This window comes from Lactuca virosa, chromosome 9 (genome assembly GCF_052849685.1).
Source record: "Lactuca virosa cultivar CGN04683 chromosome 9, Lactuca_virosa_CGN04683_v6, whole genome shotgun sequence".
In the NCBI taxonomy this organism is placed as follows: Eukaryota; Viridiplantae; Streptophyta; class Magnoliopsida; order Asterales; family Asteraceae; genus Lactuca; species Lactuca virosa.
The window spans coordinates 274,399,839-274,424,921 of record NC_136434.1 but is presented as its reverse complement, the minus strand read 5'-3'; the positions used below and the strand labels follow the sequence as shown (position 1 = coordinate 274,424,921).

The 25,083-nt window shown below is 36.4% G+C and overlaps 1 protein-coding gene across 1 annotated transcript; it reads right to left on the bottom strand.

The window, feature by feature from the left end:
• Positions 1–20,759: 20,759 nt before the first annotated feature.
• On the bottom strand, positions 20,760–24,025 carry LOC145138723 (transcription factor bHLH94-like). The gene is made up of 3 exons (XM_079072755.1): positions 23,032–24,025; positions 21,247–21,663; positions 20,760–21,147 (listed from the first exon to the last, which is right to left on the bottom strand). The coding sequence occupies exons 1-3, from the start codon at positions 23,548–23,550 to the stop codon at positions 21,058–21,060; spliced, it is 1,026 nt and encodes a 341-aa protein (XP_078928881.1). The 5' UTR covers positions 23,551–24,025; the 3' UTR covers positions 20,760–21,057.
• Positions 24,026–25,083: the final 1,058 nt, after the last annotated feature.

Here is a 25,083-nt window from a genome sequence, read left to right as displayed (position 1 = left end):
TGCTTATGAGTTTTAGTAGATCATAGGAATTATTTGCTAATTGTTTGTTAGTGTAATTCTTGATCTAAATGCCAATTAATGGACTCCATAACTTGTCCTCAAGTTATGGAATTCCAAAAGTCTTTTCTTTAAAACCATTAAAACTCATAAGTTATAGAAATAAAAAGTTTTTGAATAGTTTCAAAACTTGCCCTCAAGTTTTGGAATTTGTAAAGTCTCACACACACTTTAATTCCAAACCCTAGAGCTTTAAAAGTTAAAATTCAATCCTTATACTTTATAGTATTATAAGATTATATATATATATATATATATATATATATATATATATATATATATATATATATATATATATATATATATATATATGTATAAGATCAAGTCAGTCTTACCGTTAGTAGGCCTCATTCACGAAGCCGGTCTATAAGGAGGGTATAAGGTTGTTGCCTATAAAATGGCAGCTTAATGGGTGTCCACTCTCACCCACCGCTTCCTCGACTGGTGGAGGGTCGTTAGCCGAACGAGTAGGACAAAGACTATAATTCTCATTAAAAGTATAATGATAATGATAAAGTAACTAAACCTTTTATAAATTCCCAATGTTAGTTACTTTAGGAAAATGTGAATTTGGTGCTAACCCATGAAATTACACTTTGTACCTTACCAACTCGTTAGTGGAGCGTGTGTGGTTAACCGGCACACTAACATGGACTAGTAAGAGTGGCAAAGGGTAACTTAATGTTTATCATAGATCGGTGGAGCACGTGTGGTTAACCGACACATCGATTAGGTGATAAAGTTAAGGGTACCAAGTTAATTTGCATGGTTATTCACACCTTGTTTGTGATCCTCGGCATCCCAGTCACAAACTTGAGAGGGCACAATCGAGATTTAAACATGCCATTGAAAAGTTCAATGAATCTCAAAAGAATCTAGGAGTTTCAATCCAATTAAAACCTAATGATTTATCTCGTTTTTCATGGTGGAAATTGGTGAATCGTCATTCGCCTACCTTCAAATATTTTATAGCTTGGATTACGACATCCCTCTTCCAAGTTATAAAGTATTGTGTTGGGTCCTAGCCTTAATATTACATTTGGGTGTCTTATTAAGGATTCTTTATCTAATCTAAACTTGTCTTTCTTCTTTTTCAGATGTCTTCCAACAATGCTTCTGGCTCAAACCCTACCGACTCCTTCTCTCTCATGAATCTTTATGGGAGAGTCATCTTTGATGGTTCAAACTTTAATGATTGGATCAGGAACATCAGGATGGTCACACGTTACGAGGACAAGGAATATGTCCTTGACAAGGAGCTGAAAGAAATTGATGAGTCTTCTGCTACTCCACAGGAGATCGCTGACTTTAGGACTCATGAGAGAGATGCCACCAAGGTGGCATGTATCATGTTGTCCACAATGACAGCTGAACTCCAAAAGTCCTATGAGGAGTTTTACCCTTTTGAGATGCACATGGACCTGAAGGAAAATACCATCAGAGTGCTCATCAAGAGAGGTATGGAATCATATCTTCCATGATAACAACTCGAATGAAGGATGTGAACCCATCACAGGCCACATGCAGAATATGCAAAGGTTTGTGGACCGTTTGCTGAAGTTGAATGTGAACTTCCCCGAGGAGTTGGCTATTGACATCATACTGCACTCCTTACCTACTTGTTATGATCTGTTCAGAATGACCTATCATATGAACAAGGAGGAGGTCACACTCAACAAGCTTCAAGGACTTTTGAAGACCGCTGAAAGTGGTCTCAAAGGTAAATCGGTTGTTACTACTCCTACTCCTAACACTCCCCTGTTCTGGAAATCAGGCAAGGTAAAGGGAAAAAGAGGAAGGCCCCTTCGAAGGTTACCAAGGGAAAGTCTCTTGATGGATCCTCTTCGAGTGGAACCAAAGTTGGTTCTGTCACTCCCTCTTCCAACCCAAAAGAAGCTGAATGCTTCTATTGTCATGATAAGGGGCACTGGAAACGAAACTGCCCCAAGTACCTGCAAGATGTTAAGGATGGGAAGGTTAAACCTACCCATGCAGCTATTTACACTATATTGTCTAATAACTCATCGCATAATAATTCTTAGGTCCTTGATACAGGTTGTGGTATTCACATATGTTCTGATTTGAAGGGCCTAAGAAGAAGTGAGGATGTGGAGCATAGGAAGATAAACTTGATCATTGGGAATAGGAAAGTTTCACTTGTCACCAAGATTGGAGTTTATTCTTTGTTGCTGAGTAGTGGGTTAATATTAGATTTGAATAAATGTTGTTACTCGTCTGAAATGGCGAGAAATATTATTTCTTGTCACGGTTTGTACAAACAAGGATTTACTTTTTCATTTGATAATGAATGTGGTGGTATTAATGCTTTTTATAATAATGTTCTTTATTTTAAAGCATTACCTTATGATGGTGTATATGAAACTGTGTCGGTTGTAGACAACCTCGGAAATAATGTGATGCATATTGATTCTTCCACTAGTTTGGACAAAGCATCCTTGTGGCATTGTCGTCTTGGACATGTTAACAAGAAGCGCATAGGCCAACTCCAAAAGGCTGGAGTGTTGGAATCATTTGACTTAAGGTCGGATGATAGTTGTGAGTCTTGTTTGCTTGAAAAATGACAAAGTCACCCTTCACTGGTACTTGTGCTAGGGGTGAAGGTTTGTTGGACCTCATACACACAGATGTGTGTGGACCCTTCAGAACCGCCACAAGGGATGCTAGCCGCTTCTATGTGACTTTTACTGATGATTACAGTAGTTATGGTTATGTCTACTTAATCAAGCATAAGCCAGAAACCTTTGAAAAGTTCAAAGAGTTTAAACAGGAAGTGGAGAATCAGCTGGGCAGGAACATTAAGATGCTTCGATCCGATCGAGGTGGAGAGTATCTTAGTACAGAGTTCCTTGACTATCTTAAGGAATGTGGAATTGTTTCACAATTGACATCTCCCAGAACACCACAGCTTAATGGTGTGGCTGAGAGGCGCAATCGAACCTTGTTGGACATGGTTCGTTCCACGATAAGTCAAGCTTCGTTACCAATCTCATTTTGGGGGTATGCCTTCGAGACTGCCGCCCATATCCTTAATCTAGTCCCTACCAAGAAGGTTGCCAAAACACCTCACGAGATGTGGACTGGGAAAGTTCCCAATTTAGACCACATCAAGATTTGGGGTTGCGAGGCTTTTGTGAGGAGCGAGACTCACGACAAGATCGAACCTCGAAGTGAGCGGTGTATTTTCATCGGCTACCCACAAAAATCTTTTGGTTACCTCTTCTACAAACCTAGTGAGAATGCGGTCTTTGTGGCAAGAAGAGGGTTCTTTTGCGAGAGAGAATTTATAAGCCAAGAAAACAGTGGGAGGCAAATTGACCTTGAAGAGCTTCAAGAGTCAAGTGGTGAAGGAACCTGAAAACCTAGCAATCAACCTGAGGAGGAAACTCCTGTTGAACCAACTGACGAGTCTGTACCTATGAGGCGTTCCACTAGAGTTAGGAATCCACCTGAGCATTACTATGGTTTCCATATTACTGCGAAAGGTGATACATTTATTAGTGATAGTACACTGGTAAATTTGGATGAACCCAACAGCTAGAGGGAAGCCATGGCAGGCCCTGAGTCTGCTAAATGGAAAGAGGCTATGGACAGCGACATTCAGTCCATGTATGATAATCATGTTTGGAACTTGGTTGACAATGTGTCGGGTCGTAAAATGGTCGGGTGCAAGTGGATCTTCAAGAAGAAGACCGACATGGATGGGAAAGTGCACACTTATAAGGCACGACTGGTTGCGAAGGGCTTTACCCAAACTCAGGGAGTTGACTATGATGAAACCTTTTCACCAGTAGTGAAGACTAAGTCTATTAGGGTTATGCTAGCCATTGTTGCATTTCATGATTATGAAATATGGCAAATGGATGTCAAAACCGCTTTCCTTAATGGAAAGTTGGCTGAGGATGTTTACATGAGTCAGCCAGAGGGTTTTTTCAATGCATAGTACCATGATAGAGTGTGTAAGCTTGAGAAATCCATTTATGGATTGAAACAAGCATCTCGCAGCTAGAATCTTTGTTTTGATGAGAAAGTCAAAGAGTTTGGTTTTTCGAGAAGCGAAGATGAGTCCTGTGTATATGTCAGAGCTAGTCGGAGTATAGTTAGCTTTTTGGTACTGTATGTGGATGACATACTACTCATAGGAAATAACATCCCAACTTTGCAGGAGATTAAATCCTGGCTTGGGAAGTGTTTCACTATGAAGGACCTTGGAGAAGCTGCCTATATCCTAGGGATAAGGATATTGATAGATAGGAGTAAAAGACTAATTGGACTTAATCAGAGAACCTACTTGGACAAGGTGTTGAAGAGGTTCAACATGCAGAATTCCAAGAAAGGTAATTTACCGATCCAAAGCAATGCTAAACTGAGTAAGGCTCAGAGTCCGAGTACAGAGGCTGAGATAGCTGAGATGAGTCGATTACCATATGCTTCTGCAGTTGGCTCGATCATGTATGTTATGAGTTGTACCCGCCCTGATGTGCTCTTTGCTTTGAGCATGGTCAGCAGATATCAGGGGAATCCTGGCAAGGCTCATTGGACTGCGGTGATGAACATTCTCAAGTACCTATGGAGGACTATGGACTGGGTCCTTACCCTTGGTGGGAGTGATGACTTGAGAGTAGTGGGGTATAGTGACTCTAGTTTTCAGATTGATATGGATAATTTCCGCTCTCAGTCGGGCTGGGTCTTTACCATGAATGGAGGAGCGATTACTTGGAAAAGTTCTAAGCAGGAGACAGTAGTTGATTCGACATGTGAATCAGAGTACATAGCAGCGAGTGAAGCGGCGAAGGAGGCGATATGGATGAGAAACTTCATCGGAGACCTTGGAGTTGTACCAGCTATAAAGGAGGCTATGGAGATTTTCTGTGACAACAATAGTGCGGTTGCCTTAGCCAAGGAACCGGGAGATCATGGCAGATCCAGACACATTGACAGAAAATATCACTTCATAAGAGACAAGATAGAAGAAAGACTCCTTGTGGGAAAGAGGGTATCATCAGAAGAAAACCCAGCAGATCCCCTCACGAAGGCACTGACGAGGGTTAGGCATTTGCAGCATGCGAGGGGCATCGGGCTGAAGGACGATATTAGTTTTACAGATTAGATAGCTATTTCTGAAACTTGTAAAATGTAATTGACATTTGATGATTAAATAAAAGTTATTGTTTATTTATAAGTAAGGTGTTGCTATCTTATGTCAATCATTTACTATTGTTTCAACTTTGAATGTTTTGACTTCCAAAATAATTACTTTATTCAAACTCTCCACAGTCAGTCATACTTTGGAAGTAGGTATGAATCAAGACTGTCATGAATTGGGCTTTTAGATGACTAAGGTGTTAGACATAGCAAAAGTTGCTACAACATTCATGAGTGCTCATAAGTTGTGAGTATTGGATTAAACCCACACTCACTTGTATCACTTCATGGAATTTATCTCGAGTGATCGTGAGACGGTAATATCATATAAGTCTTCAAACCTAGAGATATGAGTTGTTGACTATGAGTTGGTTGTGCATTGATTATACGAAAACGCATCAGTAACTTAATGTTATAAAATGTGCCTGTGTTTATGATTTAACTGTTGGATTAATGTCTAAGTCCATAACTATATTTGATATGTACTTGACCCGACCCGGCATGGTCCATTTGGGTTGCACTTCACCGACACAATTTCTATGGATTGTCTTTTGAGAATAGTATATTTATGATTTATATTAATATATTGTGAGTTATAATATATTAATATATAATCATATTATTTAATTAGTATTGATCAAGAATTAATTTATAATTAATTAATTAAGTGATCAAAAGGAACTAATTAAATATGGACTCTTAGATATATATATGTGTAGTGGGCCAAGTTCACTTAGGTTGGGCTAAGTCTTCATGGATAGTCCATGGAGCTTTAACCCATGGATCCTAGGAAATGAAAGGTCATGGGTATTAGGGTTTAACCCTGATCCTCCACACTATATAAAGGGTCTTATGGTTCATGAAATTTGTGCTAGTGGCTAGTGTGGATACACTAAAGAGGGCAGTAACCAATTTCATAAGTGTGAGCCAAGTATCCATATTCTCTAAAGTCTTCCAAAGTGTTTTGGTGATTTGTGATTCCACTTGAGGCTTCCACACTATTGGGGCTAAGCTTTTAAAGTTCAAGACTTCAAACTTCATTAAAAGGTATGTATTCTAACTTGTTATATTACCCAAGTATCAAGGATTGTATGCTAGATAGGGTAATACCTTGGAATATTCATATTTGCATGTATAATAGAGAAAACATAGATCCAAGGTATTTAGGGTTGCATGTACACTTCGGAGTGTTAGAATGCTCAAAACCCAACAGTGGTATCAGAGCCTAGGCTTGTTTTCTTGTTATACTTGCAAAAATGGCTGAAAAATCGAATTTTGTTGCTGTCTGAACAGCAGACTCGCCGAGTCCATGAAGGGACTCGACGAGTCCATGCCTTAAAAGTGTTCAAAACGATCCAACTCGTCGAGTTGGTTCATGCACTCGACGAGTTGGACCCCCTGACAGCATATCTTCGAGTTTTGGTGCTGGAATTGGTCTAGAATCATTATCTTAAACTGTTTTGGACTTATAAAAACTATTTTTTGATATGGTAATGATTATGGTAAACCAATTTCAGAGTTGTTATCAACATTTCAAGTTTTATATGGTTAATTTTATGATTCTTGAAATTGTTGATATGCATGTTCTTGAACTTATGAGCTTAGATGATCATAGGAATTATTTGTAACCTTCTAGGTAGTTTAATTTTTGATCATTATGTGTTTTAATGGAGTCCATAACTTGTCCTCAAGTTATGGATAACCAAAAGTCACAAGTCATTAAATCCATTAAAAGAATACAATGGTTACATAAGATGAAAAGTCACTCATTTTAATAAGCCATTAACTCATAAGTTATGAGAAATGAAAAGTTTTGAAAATTTACAAAACTTGCCCTCAAGTTTTGGAACATGTAAAGTCATAATTAAAACTTTAGTTCCAATCCCTAGAATTTTAAAAGTTAAAATTCAACTCTTATACTTTATAATATTATAAGTTTAATAATATTTATATATGTATAAGAACAAAAGTCGTCTTACCATTAGTAGGCCTCATTCATGAAGCCGGTCTATAAGGGGGGTATAAGGTTACTGCCTATAAAATGGCAGTTTAATGGGTGTCCACTCTCACCCACCGCTTCCTTGACCGGTGGAGGGTCGTTAGTCGAACGGGTAGGACAAGGACTATAATTCTCCCTTCATTAAAAGTATTAATGATAAATACTAAGTAACTAAACATTTATAAATTCCCAATCTTAGTTACTTAGGAAAATGTGAATAAGGTGCTAATCCATGAAATTACACTTTGCACTTTGTTTAAGCCGTTAGTGGAGCGTGTGTGGTTAACCGGCACACTAACCTGGATTTAACAAAGTAGGCAAAGGGTAACTTAATATTTATCATAGTATCGGTGTAGCGTGTGTGGTTAACCGGCACATCGATTGAGGGGTAAATATTAAGGGTACCAAGTATATTTGCATGGTTACTTCACACCTTGTTTTGTGATCCTCAGCATCCCAGTCACAAAACCTGAAGGGCACACTCGAGATTGAAACATGCCATTGAAAAGTTCAATGCATCTCAAAAGATCTAGGAGTTTCAAAACCAATTAAAACCTAATAATACATTTCGTTTATCTTGGTGGAAATTGGTGAATCGTCATTCACCTACCTTCAAATATTTTATAGCTTGGATTACGACATCCCTCTTCCAAGTTATAAAATAGTTTGTTGGGTCCTAGCCTTAATATTTCATATTGGGTGTTCTATTAAGGACTTAAATCAACTTACTTGAAGTTCTCCCATTGTGATGTCTAGTTTAGACAACAATGATCTTCTCAAATCAAGCTTTCCTAATAAATATGACTTCCCGAGTTTGTCTCATGGAAGTCATACTTCTCTTCCTCCACCTCCTCCAATCATTCTCCCTGACCCACAAGTTTAAAGACTTGAAAAGTTCAAGATCACTCAATCCCTACTCACAATAAAACATAAAATTGGAAGTCCTGTGTGCATTCGTGTCTTAGGACCGAAGTCACAGATAGACTGGTTGAGAATGTTGGGTTTCATTGTCCTAAGGAAGTTGGCTATTGACTGGGTCTTTCAGTCACTTCCTGAGTCATATAGAAAGACTACTATGTGACAGGTCACGACATGACCCTAATGGATCTTTCTTATTTGCTTATTGCTGCTGAATCAGAAATGATTTGGTACAATAGTCAAGCAAATATGGATGGAAGGTCTATTTCTCAAACTTCCATGGACATGGACAATGGTAACATTGGAAGTCCAGGAAAACTTTCTCTTCCCAATGGAAAGGGATCGGCCTTAGTCAACTCGGTTGACCGGAAGGTAAAGAGAAAGTCTAAGACTGGAATAGCCTTTTGTACCATTCCCAAAGAGTGTATATGTTTTCATTGTGAAGAAAAAGGGGCATTGGAATCGAAGCTGCCCTCCCTACCTGAAAGGAAGAAGAATAAAAAATTTGACTCTACTTCAGGAAACTATCTAACTCTATTAAGCTCCCAGTTGATGATTCTTAATACAAAATGTGACTCGGTTGCATTTTGATATTTAGTAGGATCAAGCAAAGGGAAGGAAACTTAAAGAAAGAGTATGCTGAATCTGATCGCGAAGATAGATTTCTATCGCTTGGTTGAAGATCGGATTCTTGAGCTACTTCTTAGGAGTTATGATAGATTGCTAGGAAACATGTAACATGATAGTTTTCATTTCAAGTTACATTGTAAGGAAAAAGTTTTTCCGCAATTTTGAAAAATAAATAAAAGGTTGTTTTACTTTATTTTATATCTCCTTACAGTGGAATTCATGAAAACTTGATGTTTGTATGTTTCTAGCAATATTGGAAATATGAGTTTGATTCTTTCGTTTGTGGTAGTGTCTAAATTTACCAAATAAGGAAAGATTCTCATCACCCAAGTCTCAAGTGGACCAAAACTTGGAATCATGCAAGTTGTTTAGTATGATGAATGAGAATTTTCATTTTTGGAAAATTAAGACTAGTTCTTTGTTCACATGTATATGTGACTAAAGTAAAGGACTAAGGGATCAAGTACACATTCGTGTGCACTAGCCAAAATCCACCACAAAAGTTGGATAAGACTATTCGTCATGATTTACTAAGGTTTAGTAAATATGATTATACTTACAAGCCTAAGTATAATTCTGAGACATTGGAAAAGTTCCAAATGTATGGCAGAGCGAATAAGAAGAATCAAATTAGGCAGAAGGATAAAAGTTTCTCAAATCTGAAAAGATGGGAGAGTACTTTAGTTACATGTATATATGATCATCTTAATGATTAAGAGACCTTATCACAATTCATCCTCTAAGTGCATTCTGATAGCTAAGAAGAGGAATCATGAATTGTTGAAGTGGTTAAATCAATAAGATGAGTCATACTTAGTTCCAAAACAATTCTTAGAGTTATACTCCAAGATTGTAACTTGAGTGACACGTCTTAAAGGAGGTTTAAAACACTTGTCAAATGTAAGAGTAAAAGTTTTCTACTCTTGTACATTTGAAATTGGTAAGATGTGATGTTTTGGATAAAACAAAGACCAACTAAGGCCAATTATGTGAAGTGTTTGTCTTGATTAGAATCCACACTATATCTTGAATATTTGACAAGAAAGTCTTATAGGTCAAGAAGACAGTGGGAGTCTAAAAGATCCTGATAGAGTTTCAAGAACTAATCAAGAATAAAACCTGTATTTCATCACTAGCACACAACTAGAGGTTTATAATTGTGTTGACATTTCTGTGCCCATTCCAGTTAAGTTGGCTAGAACATTTGAGTTCTACATGTTCTCAATTGTTTACATAACTACTTGGAATCAATGGAAGGCCCTTGTGCTGCCAGGTGGCAAGAAGTTAAGATTGCACAAGTTCGATCCATATGAGTTAGGATTTGTCACTAACCTAGTCTTGTGATTATGGTTTTGACAAATTCACGTGGATAAGAACACATACACCATAAAATCTAAGGGTCATAAGGTTTCTCTCCGATTCATGAAAAATGATGGTGAGGAAACACTTCCACCAAGTAGATTTTAAGTAGATAGCAATATTTGCATTCTCAAAGTCGTTAGTAGAGCACACTAACATGGACTTATGAGAAATAGCAAAGGTCTAAACAATTAAGAATATGATTACGGCATCCCTTTTCATAGTTCTGAAATTGTTTAGACACACATGTGAGCTATCTAAGATAAGGTGTATGTTTTTGATAAAGTCTTATCAAAGCAATCTAGTATCTGAAATCTGAACTTTGGTAAGAAAGTCAATAAAGTGTTGATTTATACAAGTCCAATAATTTCTGGATACATGTCAAAGCTAGTGGGAGCATAAGTGTTATGCTAATAATCATCATGTTAGTGGGAGCATGATAATTATGATAAGTATTGAAAGTTAGCAATGTTAGTTATAGAAAACAAAAGTTTCAATTCAGTAGGTTGCAGGGGTTGAAAAATTTGTTTTTCTATAATTAAGGGAGAGGAAATTATACTTCGTGTCAATTCTAAAAGGCTTCATTTTCAATTCTAAAAGGCTTAGATTGATATTTTAATCACCTTTAGTCAAGAATATATATATGAATTTCATGTTGGATTGATTTGACTTAAGGAAATTCTATATATTGCGTTCTCAAAATTCGATTATGATTACGACATCCCTTTTCATAGTCAAATTTTGAGAACATGGCAAACAAAAAATTATTATGGCAAAAGACTGGTCTAGAACCATGTCTTTATGTGAAACATCATGAATCGTGTCCCATTTAATTTAGGTACAAGGTCGATTACATGTGCTATAATATTTATTCTTTCTGAATTTTCCAAATGCCTTGGGGCATTAAGGAGGAAAATGTCTACAATTGGATATGAGTAAAGTGATTAAGCAATTGTCGAGGACAATCTAAGGTTTACCAAAGATTGGTTGCTCAAGGACAGTTGGAAGTATACAGTTAATATTGTATAGCTTGTGATGTCCGAGCCTACCATAGTAAGGCCCCACAGCTCCTGCTTGAGTTTCTGAATCTCGCCCCTTGGGCAGTACTCTCGCAGTAGCATCTGTTTCAGGTTCTCCCAACCCATGGAGTTCGCCACCACCAGAGTTAGTGACTTGACGTGGCCATTCCACCACGTTAGGGCTCGTTCGGAGAAAGTACAGGCGGCGATTTTTACCTTGCTCTCCTCGGGGCATGAGCATATCTCAAACACGGCTTCCGTTTTCTCTATCCATTGGGATAGGGCCATCACTCCCCCAGTTCCATTAAAGGGGATTGGTTTGCTATTGGAGAAGTCCTTATAGGTACATTCCCCGGAATGACCTTGGTTTTGGCCATTAGTGGAGCTATTTATTCCTCCTCCTGATCCGTTGTTACTCATTTGCGCCATTGCTACGGTTACGGCAGCTGTTACAGCAGCCTGAAAGGTATCAACATCCATCGATGGAGGGGGTGGTGGAGGTGGTGTTGGTGCTCCGTTTGCATTGAAGCGTTGGGGATTCCTCCTTGGTGGCATGATTCTGCCATAAGTTAAGAGACGAATTCTTGATAAGCCATTAGAAATGATTTTTAGTATTATAAGTTTTGGTTCAGAACATTTCTGGTTTTTGCATGTTAATGGGAACTTTCAAAAATAAGTGTATGATTCTTCTAAGAATTAAATGGAATACTCATGGAAATAATAAATGCGTGTCAATTTCATTGATATTAGTATATGATACAACGATCAGGAAAATTTGACCTTATATAGGTCTAGGGTACATCAATGAAAATGGGAAAATTTGACCGCATTCCGACCCCCGAACTGTGTCCTCACAATCCGCCGGGTTTACATTCTTAAAGGAAAGAGTAGCACCAACACTTATTTGATAGGTATATACATAGCGCCAGAAGTATGCGCTCTACTCCGAGCGGGTGGCACGCTGCGGACCATGGTATGTGGAATTCCGAGGTCGGGCTGCTTGACGTTCAGCCTCGATGATGCGCCTCTCCATTGCGGCTTGGCTTCTACGGAGCTCCCTCACTTCGGTTCTAGTAGCAGTGATGTCCTTCTGCAGGGAAAAGGTGTGCTCTATTGTTCGCTCATGCTCTTCATCCAGACGACGAAGGCGTACCGCAGTGACGGCAGTGGTGGATCCAATGCAATAGTTGGCTAGCATTCACTCTTGCTCGTTCGCCTTGGTTGGCGATGCGACGAACCATGACTGGGAGTGCTCTGTCAGCCGCACCCCCGTTACTGAGGTTATAAAAACCTCGCTCCATGCCGTATGGTGGTCGTTGTCCTTGTTCCTTGCTCCATCGTTTCAGGTCCACAACCCAGCGGGGCACCGGGCCCTGAAAGTTCCGTCGGGGAATTGCTGCTTCTCGGGGAGGGTTGTAGACCTCAGGCTCCGAGTCTGTGCTCCCACCATCTCCTTCCTCTTCTGAATCTCCGTCTGGGTCTTCCTCAGGATCCTCTTTGGATTCCTCTTCTGGTTCTTCCTCGGGAATTTCCTCTTCAGAATCCTCTTATGGGTCGTCCTTAATCCAACCTCCATTTCCCTGGTTGGGGTAGTAGGGATCCCCGGGAATGTGAAAACCTGCCATTTCGTCTGATCGAGAATAGAGGCAAGAGAATTATATATATAAAACTCGGGAGTAAGAAGGGAAATTTTTGATAAGGATAAATTTTATTCGACGATCTCTATCTCTAATTAAATACCGAGGTTCGCATGATTTTAACAGTTCTTTTAGTTTTTACAAAATACTCCTATAGTATTTTAAATTTGTAAGTTTGATTCTAGTGTTTCATTCGGTAAGTTCTTCACTTGTTGCTTTCTACGACCATTCCCCAACATATGTTGATCATATCTTGGGTAAATATAGTTGATCAGGCTATATTCACCCTTGATCTGATTACATATTCTGAGGCCTAGTCGTAGCGTCACAACTTGTCTTAATACTTTTGAAATTTTTTTTTTGGCTATGATACTAGACCGATGCATGCATGTATTTATGCTTTTATAAAACTAGTATTTTAAAAAGTATGTTTTGTGAAAACGTTTTTAAATCAGAGGGTTTTAGTCCCTTTGCATTTATAGTTGTATATCTTATGTGGTTCGATATACTTAGTTCACTATAAACAATGCTCTGATACCAATCTGTCACACCCCCAAACCAGAATGACGGAAACATTCGGGGGTGGATGACTTCACGTAGTATCATAACAGTTGAATATTGTAAAGAAAGTAAGCACAACCATCATAAATATAATAAAAATTACATTGTTGCGTGTAATACATGTTTCAAAAGAATATTACAAATATGATGATTTAAAAATGTTTTGATAACAGACACCTTAGCGTTCCTTCTCCAAAAGCTGATGGTTACCTGTATTATTGATTCCCTGGGAAATACAAGTAGTTTTGAAAAAGTGTCAACAATTAAGTTTGTGAGTTCATAAGAGTTTTGTACTGAAAATTTGTATGTCCTTTAGTAAAAATAACTGAACGTGTTTTCCAGAAAATCCAATATTTTCTATATGTAGTCTGAAAAAGTTCCAAAGGCTGGTATTGCAATAGTATCTTTCGTGCTAAAATGGTGAAAGTGTATTTATACTAAAATAATGTATTTACTGAATGCATCAAAAGTCTCGTAAATCAAACTTATTTTTAATACTTCCGTGTGGGTTTTATAACCATGCTATTGACCCAGACTGCCTGTAACAACGTTCTTCAGGCGTTGTAGTGTTATGACGTTTGTCACCCCAGACCTGCCGGTCTAACTGTAGCTAACAGTTTAGGTGCAGGATTTTCAATCCCGTATAGATCTATACACAAGTATCACGCTCTCCCTACAAGAAATTATGGTTTATGATACAGGACTTGAAATGCGTACTTGAGAGTACGTTGAAGCTGAATGTCTCACAACACTTAGTATTAATAGATTTACGAAAAGTAGAGTCCATATTTCTTGTAAATTAAAGTATTTCATTTTTACAATGTTTACGTAAAGATGTAGTGTATAACTTGTAAACTATACCCGTTATGGTTTTCCGAAAGTGTGTTCCATTTGGTGATAAAATTCGATGTAATACTAACATTGCATGTAAAGTGTAACGTTGATATCGATGTTATTTAACATTTATAAAAATGTAGATGAAGTATTTGAATTCGTATAAAACGATGTATATCTTGGCACATAAGTTTTTCTCGTAATGCACCTGTATTCCCCCCCTTAAAACATGAAAAGACGTGAAAATGTAGGGGTATGAACTCACTTGGAAAGTGTGGTGATTCGAAGAAAACAAGATTTTTCTCGGGCGACACTTCGACCGGAAAGTGGTGTATTTCTTGAGAATCTCGGAGCTTCGGACCTTTGTCGGGACTGAGATATGAAACCGGGGTGTCGGGGTCGTCTCGGGATGCTAAACGTGGAGTAAAAGTGAGAGAGAAGAGAGAAATGGGCAAGGAAAGTCGGAAGTCTCGCATGCTATTTATAGGAGGGGGAGCTGCCCTCGTACGCTGGGCGTACACCGAAGTACGCGGGGCGTACCTCGTACGCCGGGCGTACCCTCGTACGCGGGGCGTACGTCAGCGATGACGTCAGGGTCTGCGGTCTTCGGGTGGGAAGGCAGTAGAGGGGTAGGGGCGATGTGGCCGATCCGAGGCCCTCCATTCAGTACGTTGGGCGTACTCCGAAGTACGCTGGGCGTACTCCTTCGGATAAGCCTCGTAATGCGTGCCAAAAACTTCAAAAATGCGTTACTTTCGCATACGAGCTCCGTTTTTGACGTTCTTTATATCTACGCGTAGGTGAGAATATACTCTACAACTTTCATTTAGACTTCATCGGCTAGTTTTGATTTTATTTTTAATTATATTTTATTTAATAGGCCGGGACCGGATAATTCCGTTAAAAATCCATAACTTCTTCATCCGATGTCCGTTTTCGTCTGTCTTTTTACCGTTGTACTAATATTGTAGAGGCCTTCAATTCTCGTTTAGGTTGCGTCGGCTAAAAATTGCTCGATCTTTATTTCGAGTTTTTAGCTGTCTACTGCTGTTCTGAAACGTAGAAAAATCATAACTTCCTCATACAAAGTCAGATTTGGGCGTTCTTTTTATGTACGATCACGGTTTAACATAATCTATGACTTTCGTTTAGATACCTAATGCTAAAAAGTTTTTTTTATTGAAGTTTCACTTTTTACGTTTAACAGTGTTTTACCGGTTGTGTCGCGGATTTTCGATTGGTCATAACTTCTTCGTATAACTCGGATTTGAGTGTTCTTTATATTTTTGGAAATCTTGACACGATATCTAACACTTTATGCATCCCAATTAAGATTTTAGAACACTTCATTTTTGACGCTATTTTCATTGCTTACAAAAAGTTCGTTATATTTGACTTTTTGATTGATACATTGACTTTTTGAATGCTACTGGTGCTGGAGTGATTATTTGCTTGTATGTAGATGACATGTTGATTTTTGGTACCGACCAAGATCAAATAGATGAAACAAAACAATTGTTGTCATCTAAATTCTCCATCAAGGACATAGGAAAGGTTGATGTAATTCTTGGCATAAGGATTAAGAGGGTGAACAAGGGCTTAGTACCGACTCAGAGTCATTATATTGAGAAAATTCTCAAACGGTTCAAATTTAGTGATTCTTCTCATGTGAGCACTCCTATGGATTCATGTATGAACGTAATGCCTAACACTAGCAATCCTATTACACAATTAGAACACTCTAAGGCTATTGGTAGCTTGATGTATGTAATGACCAGTACCAAACCTGATATAGCTTATGCTGTGGAAAAACTGAGCAGGTACTCTAGTAATCGTAGTGCTCAACATTAGCAAACAGTTAATAGATTTTTAAGTATCTCAAGGGAACCATGGATTATGCGTTGAGTTACTTGGAAAGTTCTTCGGTCATAGAAGGTCATTCGGATGCAAGTTGGATAACCAACATGGATGACCATTCCTCAACAACTAGTAGGGTGTTCTTGCTTGGGGAAGGTGCTATTCCTGGGCTTCCAAGAAGAAATCTCGCATTAAAATATCAACAATGGAATTTGAGTGTGTTGTGTTAGCAGCTGCTGGTAAAGAACCAATATGCCTAAGGAATTTAGTGTATGAAATTCCTTTGTCGTCAAAACCAATAGAACCAAAATTTATCCTTTGTGATAATGCAGCCACCTTGGCTAAGGCATATAGCCAACTTTATAATGACAAGTCTAGACACTTAAGTGTTAGACATAATATGATTAGAGAACTAATCATGAATACAATGATTTCGGTTGAGATTCTGAAATCGCAACAAAATTTGACATATCATTTGAGTATAGGTATGACAAGAGCCTTAGTATAAAAGTCTGTTATTGGGATGTAATTAAAGTTCATTTAATTGTGTAGTGGTGAGACACCCAATTCCCTTCTAATATGACATTAGGAGTTGAATTTAATGTGCAAAGCTCATACTTATAGATTGGAGCACGTAAATTATACATCCCAGGTATATGTTCGGTTATGTAGTTGACCAGGTTGAAGTTTAACTTCTTAATAATTCCTTTGATAAAACGATATGTGCATATATATATATATATATATATATATATATATATATATATATATATATATATATATATATATATATATATATATATATATATATATATATCAAGGTTGTAAAAATCGTTCGACGGTAGCTCGACGGTCGACTGGTGTTAAAGGATTAATCAGTCTTGGCGGGGATTAATCGGGGACCATAGATTATTAATAAAATATTAAAATTAATTAAATATTAATATATCTTAAGAAAAACAAGTACTTCAAAATTAGAAAATAAGAAAAATTGTAATTTGCAAATTTGGGAGTAAAAAAAAAAGTTGGTTTTTTGAATTTTTTTAAAAATTTTTTAATTTTTTTTTTGACATTTTTTTGACATTTTTCGACTTTCTTGACTTTTGTTGACTTTTGTTGACCGATTAATCCCGCCAAGGCCGATTAATCCCGCCAAGGCCGATTAATTCTAAATTTCCGATTAATGCCCTAATCCTCGACGGTTGGAGAACGCCAAACGATTAATCGACGATTAATCCCGATTTCTACAACCATGATATATATATATATATATATATATATATATATATATATATATATATATATATATATATATATATATATATATATATATATATGACAAAACTTCAAAAATGGTCCTTGTGGTTTCCGAAAATCTGAAGTTTAGTCCTTAATTTACGAAAACCTCACGGAGCGTTCATGTGGTTTCAAAACTTTTAACATATGGTCATTTTCGCTAACTCCGTTAGTTTTTGGCCGTTAAGTAAAGTGCATTTCTGTCTTTTCACTACTACATGGACCATTTATGAAGTTTTGTCTAATTAAAAAAAACATTTATTATTTAATATTAAAGGTCCCTCCCCCTCTCTCTTATTTTCCTCTCTCTCTCTCTCTCTCTCTCTCTCTCTCTCTCTCTCTCTCTCTCTCTCTCTCCCCATAAGACATAATACACCATCATCTTCTTCAAAACCCACGTCTTCTTCAAAACCCAGCTCACCCCTCTACATTTTTCTGCCAACACCCACCTCTCCACCTACTCTAACTACCGTTGTTCTCGTCCCTGCTACATCATCACCGTAGAACATCCAAAATCACCACTGGCAATAGTAACCCATTCTTGCTATCGCCAAACCCCTCGGTATAACCGTGAAACACGAGCTTCTCCACTCTACCATCTTTCCACGTCGTCGTCATCCCGTTACAACCCAACACCATCACCTACAACACCACAGGAAGAACATCATCACTACAACTACCTCGACCCGCCATCTTCTCCCTACAACCATTGTCATCATCTTCATAACAACAAGAAATCAACCCCCACTCACAGTTTCTTTCACACACAGACCTGCAAATCTGGGTTTCATTTTTAGTGGACCTTGGTCGTGGATTTTGGAGATTGTTCTCTAGAGGTAACAACAAAGATGATTTCAGATCAACAAAGTAGGGTACCGGTGTTGAGGGGTCTGCTTGATAAACTATGCAACTGGGTTTCTGGAATTGCAGGTTTCCGGTAGATTGAACATAAGTGATTGCAGGTTTGGACGAGTTGCATTAGCAAGTATCCCTCCACTGTATTCGAAATCTCTGTACCAAAATGTTTTTGTTGGTGGTGTGTGGACGTCGTTGCGAACTTCACAGCTTATTCTTAGAGCATATGGTGTTGCATTCATGGAAAGTCAAATAGTAGAGATTAGAATCAAAGCTAATGTAATGTAATACAAAAGAAATTTATGTTTCTTTTGCTGTCTAACATAAAGCATTATCAAGGTTTTCAATGAAATGGAGAAGCACACCAATTGGATACAAGTTGAATCGAACTTAGCAAGAAGTTAGGAAGATGATCGTTAGGATTGTTGACAAACTATAGCTCTACCTGTTCTTTCTCTACCTTAAAGGAAATATGCATTCGATCATTTGAGTTTGACCTCACATTCTTTTGTTTTGGATTCTAATAAAAAGTTGAGCTCATCGACAACATTACTCATATGCCCTCCTATATACTTGTTTCTTTTGTTTACTAAATTGAATATTTGAAGACAAGGATGGATCCAAAACATGTGCATAAAACAGATAAAAAAAGGGAAAACGAGTCTTGCACAACATATGTTCGATGAAATGCTCGAAAGAAAAAACCCATCAACGCCCTATTGGGCTGCTCCGGTAGCGTGGACGGTTGTTTAACATCCCCTGACATATGATCGGAAACTACCACAACTGTCAGTGATATCAATTCCTGCAACCGGTTCAATAACTCTCCGGTAAAGATTCACTGATGGGATTTTATTTTAGGTGTAATAGAGTCTCGATGTCTTTATATATATATATATATATATATATATATATATATATATATATATATATATAGAGAGAGAGTGTGGGACCTTTAATATTAAATATATATTTTTAAATAAGGCAAAACTTTATATATGGTCCCTGTGGTAGTGAAAAGACAGAAATGCCCTTTACTTAACTGCCAAATGTTTTGAAACCACAGGGACGATCCATGAGGTTTTTGTAATCTAAGGACTAAACTTAAGATTTTCAAAAACCACAAGGACCATCTTTTGAAGTTTTGTATATATATATATATATATATATATATATATATATATATATATAGGGTTAGGTTAATATGTTTCTTACATTTATTGTGTCGTAGAATGCACCAATAAGAATTTAGTAAAATTAAATAATTATTTAATTAAATAAAGATAGATAATAAGTAATTTCCATAATTGTATGTATATTAAATGATATCTATAATTATAATTCTCTTTTTATTGAAACTAATTAAATTCGTCATTAATGTTAGTAATAACATTCTTTTAGAATAAATTCATATCTACGTTTTTATGTAAGAGTTCGTTTTTTGTTTCAGGAATTACTCACTTAAAATACAATAAAGTTGTTTGCAATATGAAGAACGAGAGTGTATTCTACTAGATTACACTCTCATTCTGTTAGAATACATTTTCATTCTTCTAGATACGAATTAATTCTGAAAGAATATTATCGTTGACATTAATAACGAATTTAATTATTTTCCATAAAAATGAATTATAAGTATGAATATCATTTAATATACATATAGCTTTTACTAAATTTTTATTAGTGAATTCTAGCACAGAATAAATATGGGAAACATTTGAACCTATCATATTTTCTCTCTCTATATATATATATATATATATTCAGCCTGGAAAATTGTCATTTTTCGATCAAACTAACGTGCAACCTGTGATAATCCTGAGTTATGTTCCCTGGGTAAAAGAGTTTGACTGTATAATGCCAAATTCTCTGTCACGAAACTTGAAATAAAAAAAAATGAAAATAAAAACAAAAAAGTAAATAATTCCTAATTTTTTAAATGACTTTCACATATTCATTTCATTTAGGGAAAGTGATCGTTAGAATAAAAAAACAAAAAATGGAAATTGAAGCTGTCAGTCAATGAAAGTTGGTAAGGGCAATTTGTATATCGAGGGCTACTGATTCATATATCGAAATATAATGTTATTAAAGATGTAATTTGGTCTTGTGTAAGAAAATTCAGTATGACTTCACCAAACGCCAACAAAACATTTTTGTAATTATATGGCTACACATAAATTTTGATTTCAAAATTATGTTATATGGACAAATGTACACTGACAATTTAAATTAAATAAATAGACGGAATGGGTTTCATATAATATGATTCGTATATAAATAGTAGGATCCAAACGGTGAATATAATAATGTCGGTCATGAGGGATTTTGTTAAAAAAACATTCATATATATCAATATACATTCATACACAATATATATTGATACAGACATATATGTCCAGACCATCCTTCTTTAAGTCAACTTCATTCTCCATTTTAATGTATATATGTATAACCAAATACAGTAACTAATTAAGACTTATTACTTTGAAAAAGTTTCAATATTAGCTTTAATTATGATTTTAAAATAGTGTATAGATTTCAGTGAATATCAACCCCGATTAACATACATAATAGAAAAAACAGCAAACGGAAGTTAATTGCCAGTCTCGTCAAACATCTCTTTCTCCTCTCATTCTTCTCACTCCTCAACAATGGCAAGTCTCTGGCAAAGTGAGCTGGAGGTGAAGAATTAAGATTGATCATGAGTACACTTTAGGGAAAGGTGGTTCTCAGCAATGACAGGAGAGAGAGAGAGAGAGAGAGTGAGAGAGAGAGAGAGAGAGAGAGAGAGAGAGAGAGAGAGAGAGAGAGATTATAATTATAAACCCCATAATTATTATAAAAACAGTAGGGGTATACATAGGTAAAATTAAAGAGCTTCTTCTTCAATTCTTCCCAACAAGCAATTAACAGCATCAGCAATCTCATCGACTGTATTGAGCTGGCATCCATCCTCAAGCTGTCCAAAAAATTATATTCAATTAAAAGTTATTCCAACAATTCTTGTAATAAACATGAAAAATAATCAAATATTATTGTAAAAAACGTCAAAACTAACCTTGACACTAATACTGTAGAGTGCCATCTGATCAACGGTAGTAACATTGAGGTGGAGGACAGTAAGCCACATGCACTGAAGCCCAGCGACCATCTTCAAGAGCTGTCTATTGCGTTTCTTAGATAGTATTTTGAGGTTAGCATGGCTCTCTACCATTGTTACTTCAATCTCCGCCATTGCTGGTGGCCGGATATTAACGAGGGTGGCAGAGCCACCACTTTCGTTAACTGATGATCTAGTCGAGTATTGTGGGAATGTGAAGAAGTCGCCAAATGGTGGTGGTGGAGTAGAGTAGCCACTTTTATCATTAGGGTGTGGTTGATGCATGGTTCTCTTTTGTACCTCTAGGGTTTGTAGTTGTTGTTCTAGTTCCTTCACAAAGTTTATTGCTCCTCCAATTATTGACGCTTGATCACCCTAAAATTTTGTTGATTAACTTTTATAATGTATTTCAATTCAACTTTTATGGTTAATTACGAAATTTAATATAATATGCTTTGCAATTAGAGTCCACATATAATTAACGTCCGATAATCGAACAGATGTGCGGTCAGCTAAGAAGAAAAAAATTGTTAAATATATGATATATTTTTAGATAAAATCTAAAACATTTGGAAGCTTTTAAAACTTATAAAATCATATAAAATTAATTGTCTAAAACATGTCATTGATATTAAAAAGTGGTATTTTAATCAATTTGAAAAATTAAAAAGGAACTTTTTGTTACATGCTAATTGAAGTGACTTTTGAATTGAATTTTTTGTTTTAGTTAAAAGCCAAAATGTTATGCTGAACAAAAAAAATTTGAATTTTTTTTTAAAAGCTAAAATAAAAGCTCACAAAAGGTATATGAACGAGTCTTTAAGAGTTTTCATCATCTACAATTCAACATTCATTCAGTAAATATTTTATTTTGCTTCTAAATTATATTCGAACTTCAAACCATTAATAATTTTGGAATAGCTATGAAGATATTTGTAATGGTTTTATATTATTTTTATTGTTTTTTTTTTCTTTATTACTATTTTAACAATAAACAAAGTAATTTTTAATCTTTTACTATATTTTTTTAACAAAGACCGAACATAAGTTTTGCTTTTGGTTTTATTTGTATCCCATTAGATGTTTTTATATCATGAAATATATTTAAAATTGTATATGATGTACGCTAAATATAACAAATTAGACGTACGTATATGCTTAATTTATTATATACTAGTCTTTAATTTTTAATAAAACTAATAGATATGTGCTGTGTGGCACAAAGATTGAGAAAAAGACTGAATGATAGTAGATGCAAAATTATGTAAAGGATATTGTGATTTACGTATCATTTTATGATTCGATTCATTTTTTTTCTATTATACTGTCTACATCTAATTCTTTTTTTATTCGAATATATTTTTAAATATCAAGCTTGTTTTTTTCCAATCATATATCGTCGACATCCAAGCAACTATTTCCTCTTACGAAAACAGATCTGTGATCTTTATAGATTCATTGTATACGTATTGTTTTGAATTTATGTTATGAATATATATTGGAAATGTATATAGTACGAGAAAAAAACAATTGTTTTACCCTGATGTGACTCTGTCTGCTGTGTATTTTAAAGTAACACATTATATTCTCTAAATTAATTTCGAAAGTTTGTGATGTAACATTCCTTTTCCTTTAAAATAAAAGAAAATCAAATGGAGAATATCTATCATTTCCTTTTGGTATTATCGGTGGAAAAAATTAAAAAGGTAATGGAATGTATAGAAAAGAAATTAAGAGCTTTACCCTTTGAACATAAGAAGATGGCATCAGAGATCGGATTACAGCCAGATACTCGTTCATCTGCTTTCTGCGGTTGCGCTCAACCGTGATATGAGTCATTCTTTGACTCTCCATTTCCTCTTTGTTCTTCCCACTCTTCGTGCGCCTCCGCTTTCTCCTACCCACAGCGGCCACGGTAGTGGTGGCAACGGCTGCCACGTGTGATTCCATCATTATGTTGCAGTGAGAGGATAGTTCACCGGAAATCAACAGATCACCTCCGGCACTGCAGCCTGTGCAATCTTCCGTTGAAGAAGTAGTACCCCAGTGTTCCTTAGCATTAAAACTGTTGTGATTGTGAATCACTGAAGAAGATGAACAGTAATCCCAATTATTTGCATGGACATTGGCTGCTTCTTCATGACATCGATAATGGTTGTTTCTCTCCAGGAATCCACAAAAACTTCTATCTTCTTGTAACAAATAATCGTATTCCAAAATGCCAATCGGATCTTGTGGGCAATTTATTGTGTCTAGCGCCATTAGTTCACATGCATATGAACCCTAATCTTGACCTTGATCTTTCGTTTCTCTTTATAGCTGAGACGTTGACCACCTCAGAATGAAGTGGAAAATGACCAAAGGGTATAATATATATAGACGGAAAAAGATTGTTTCTTTTTTGACGTATGTTGGTGGGGTTTTCTGGGATAGGCCCTAAAAGTCGATTGAAAAACCAATTGTTAGGAGAAAGAACTGAAGAGAAGCACAAAGGGTTAAAGTATATGAACAAGAACCAAGAATACTCAAAAGATCCAAACGAATATCATCTCTCTCTCTCTCTCTCTCTCTCTCTCTCTCTCTCTACTTTTTGATGGTGAATAATGGAGAGGACGAGTGTGGATGTGGGTGTGAGTCGAATGTCTCTCTGTCTCTATAAAGAAGAAAAGAATCTACAGTATATGACACGTGACAACATAAGTCGGACTACTACAATTTTTCTGCTACATAAAACGGGGGGTTAGGGTGGGATGGGGTGGCGGTGGGGGCGGAAGAGGTGTGTAGAGAGAAAGAAAGAGACAGGGGCTATATGGATGCTGGTTTGATCTTCTTTGTAAGTACTAGGCCACTAGCAGTGTTTGATTATATAAAAGTCTTACTATCAATGTTATGTTAAAAGCTTTCTCCATGGTATTTAAATCTGGGTTTATAAACTTTGGTTAAGGACTTTTTTTAATATCACTCCACACACACTAAATATTACATTCATTTTTGTGTCTAACACTACAAGAAAACAAGGCTTTACCAACGATAGTTTTAGTGGCGGCAACAACTTTTAGCACTCACACGCAAGCAATTGTCGCCGCTAAAAACTATTGTCGTCGCTAAAGGTGTCGCCAGTAATACCTAAAGAACCAAATCTGCGTCAAACCTTTTAGACCCTATCCATCCGATCGAGTATCAAATCCAACGGCTTGGACTCCGTTTCGACTAAACCCAATAATGACGACGCAATACCGACGATTTTTGTCGCCGCTAATGTGAGAACAAGAATCAATGTGCAAAGACAATGTTTGAAAACTGAAATCTTGAGTTAATCTTTAAGATCAACGTCTGCTCTTAATATGAAGTTGCAGTCGAATCTGGTAAACTAGTTAAGACTTGAAGATAAATAATCAACAAAGTATTCAAGTAATAAATGAAGTAAACTTGATGATAATCAATGCAAAGATAATTTAAGAACAAGAAGAATGTTATGAAAGAACTTTGACCGGAAGGAAAGTTGAAAGTGATGTGAAGATAATAATTGTTATTCTTGGATTAATACTTCGATATCAACTCTTGAAACATTCGCTCCTTAAATAGTGAAGGAGGAACATAGTACCAACCATTAAAACATTATGAGGACTAGATAATGATCAGTGTTTGACAAACTGACATCTAAAAGATACACACGTTTAAGTCCTATGAACTGTTACATCAAAGTAAAGACAAAATGCATTAAATACATGTACAGACTTCTGACTTCTGAACATCTTGATCTCAGAATTGATCTGGCTTCGAAACTTCATCATA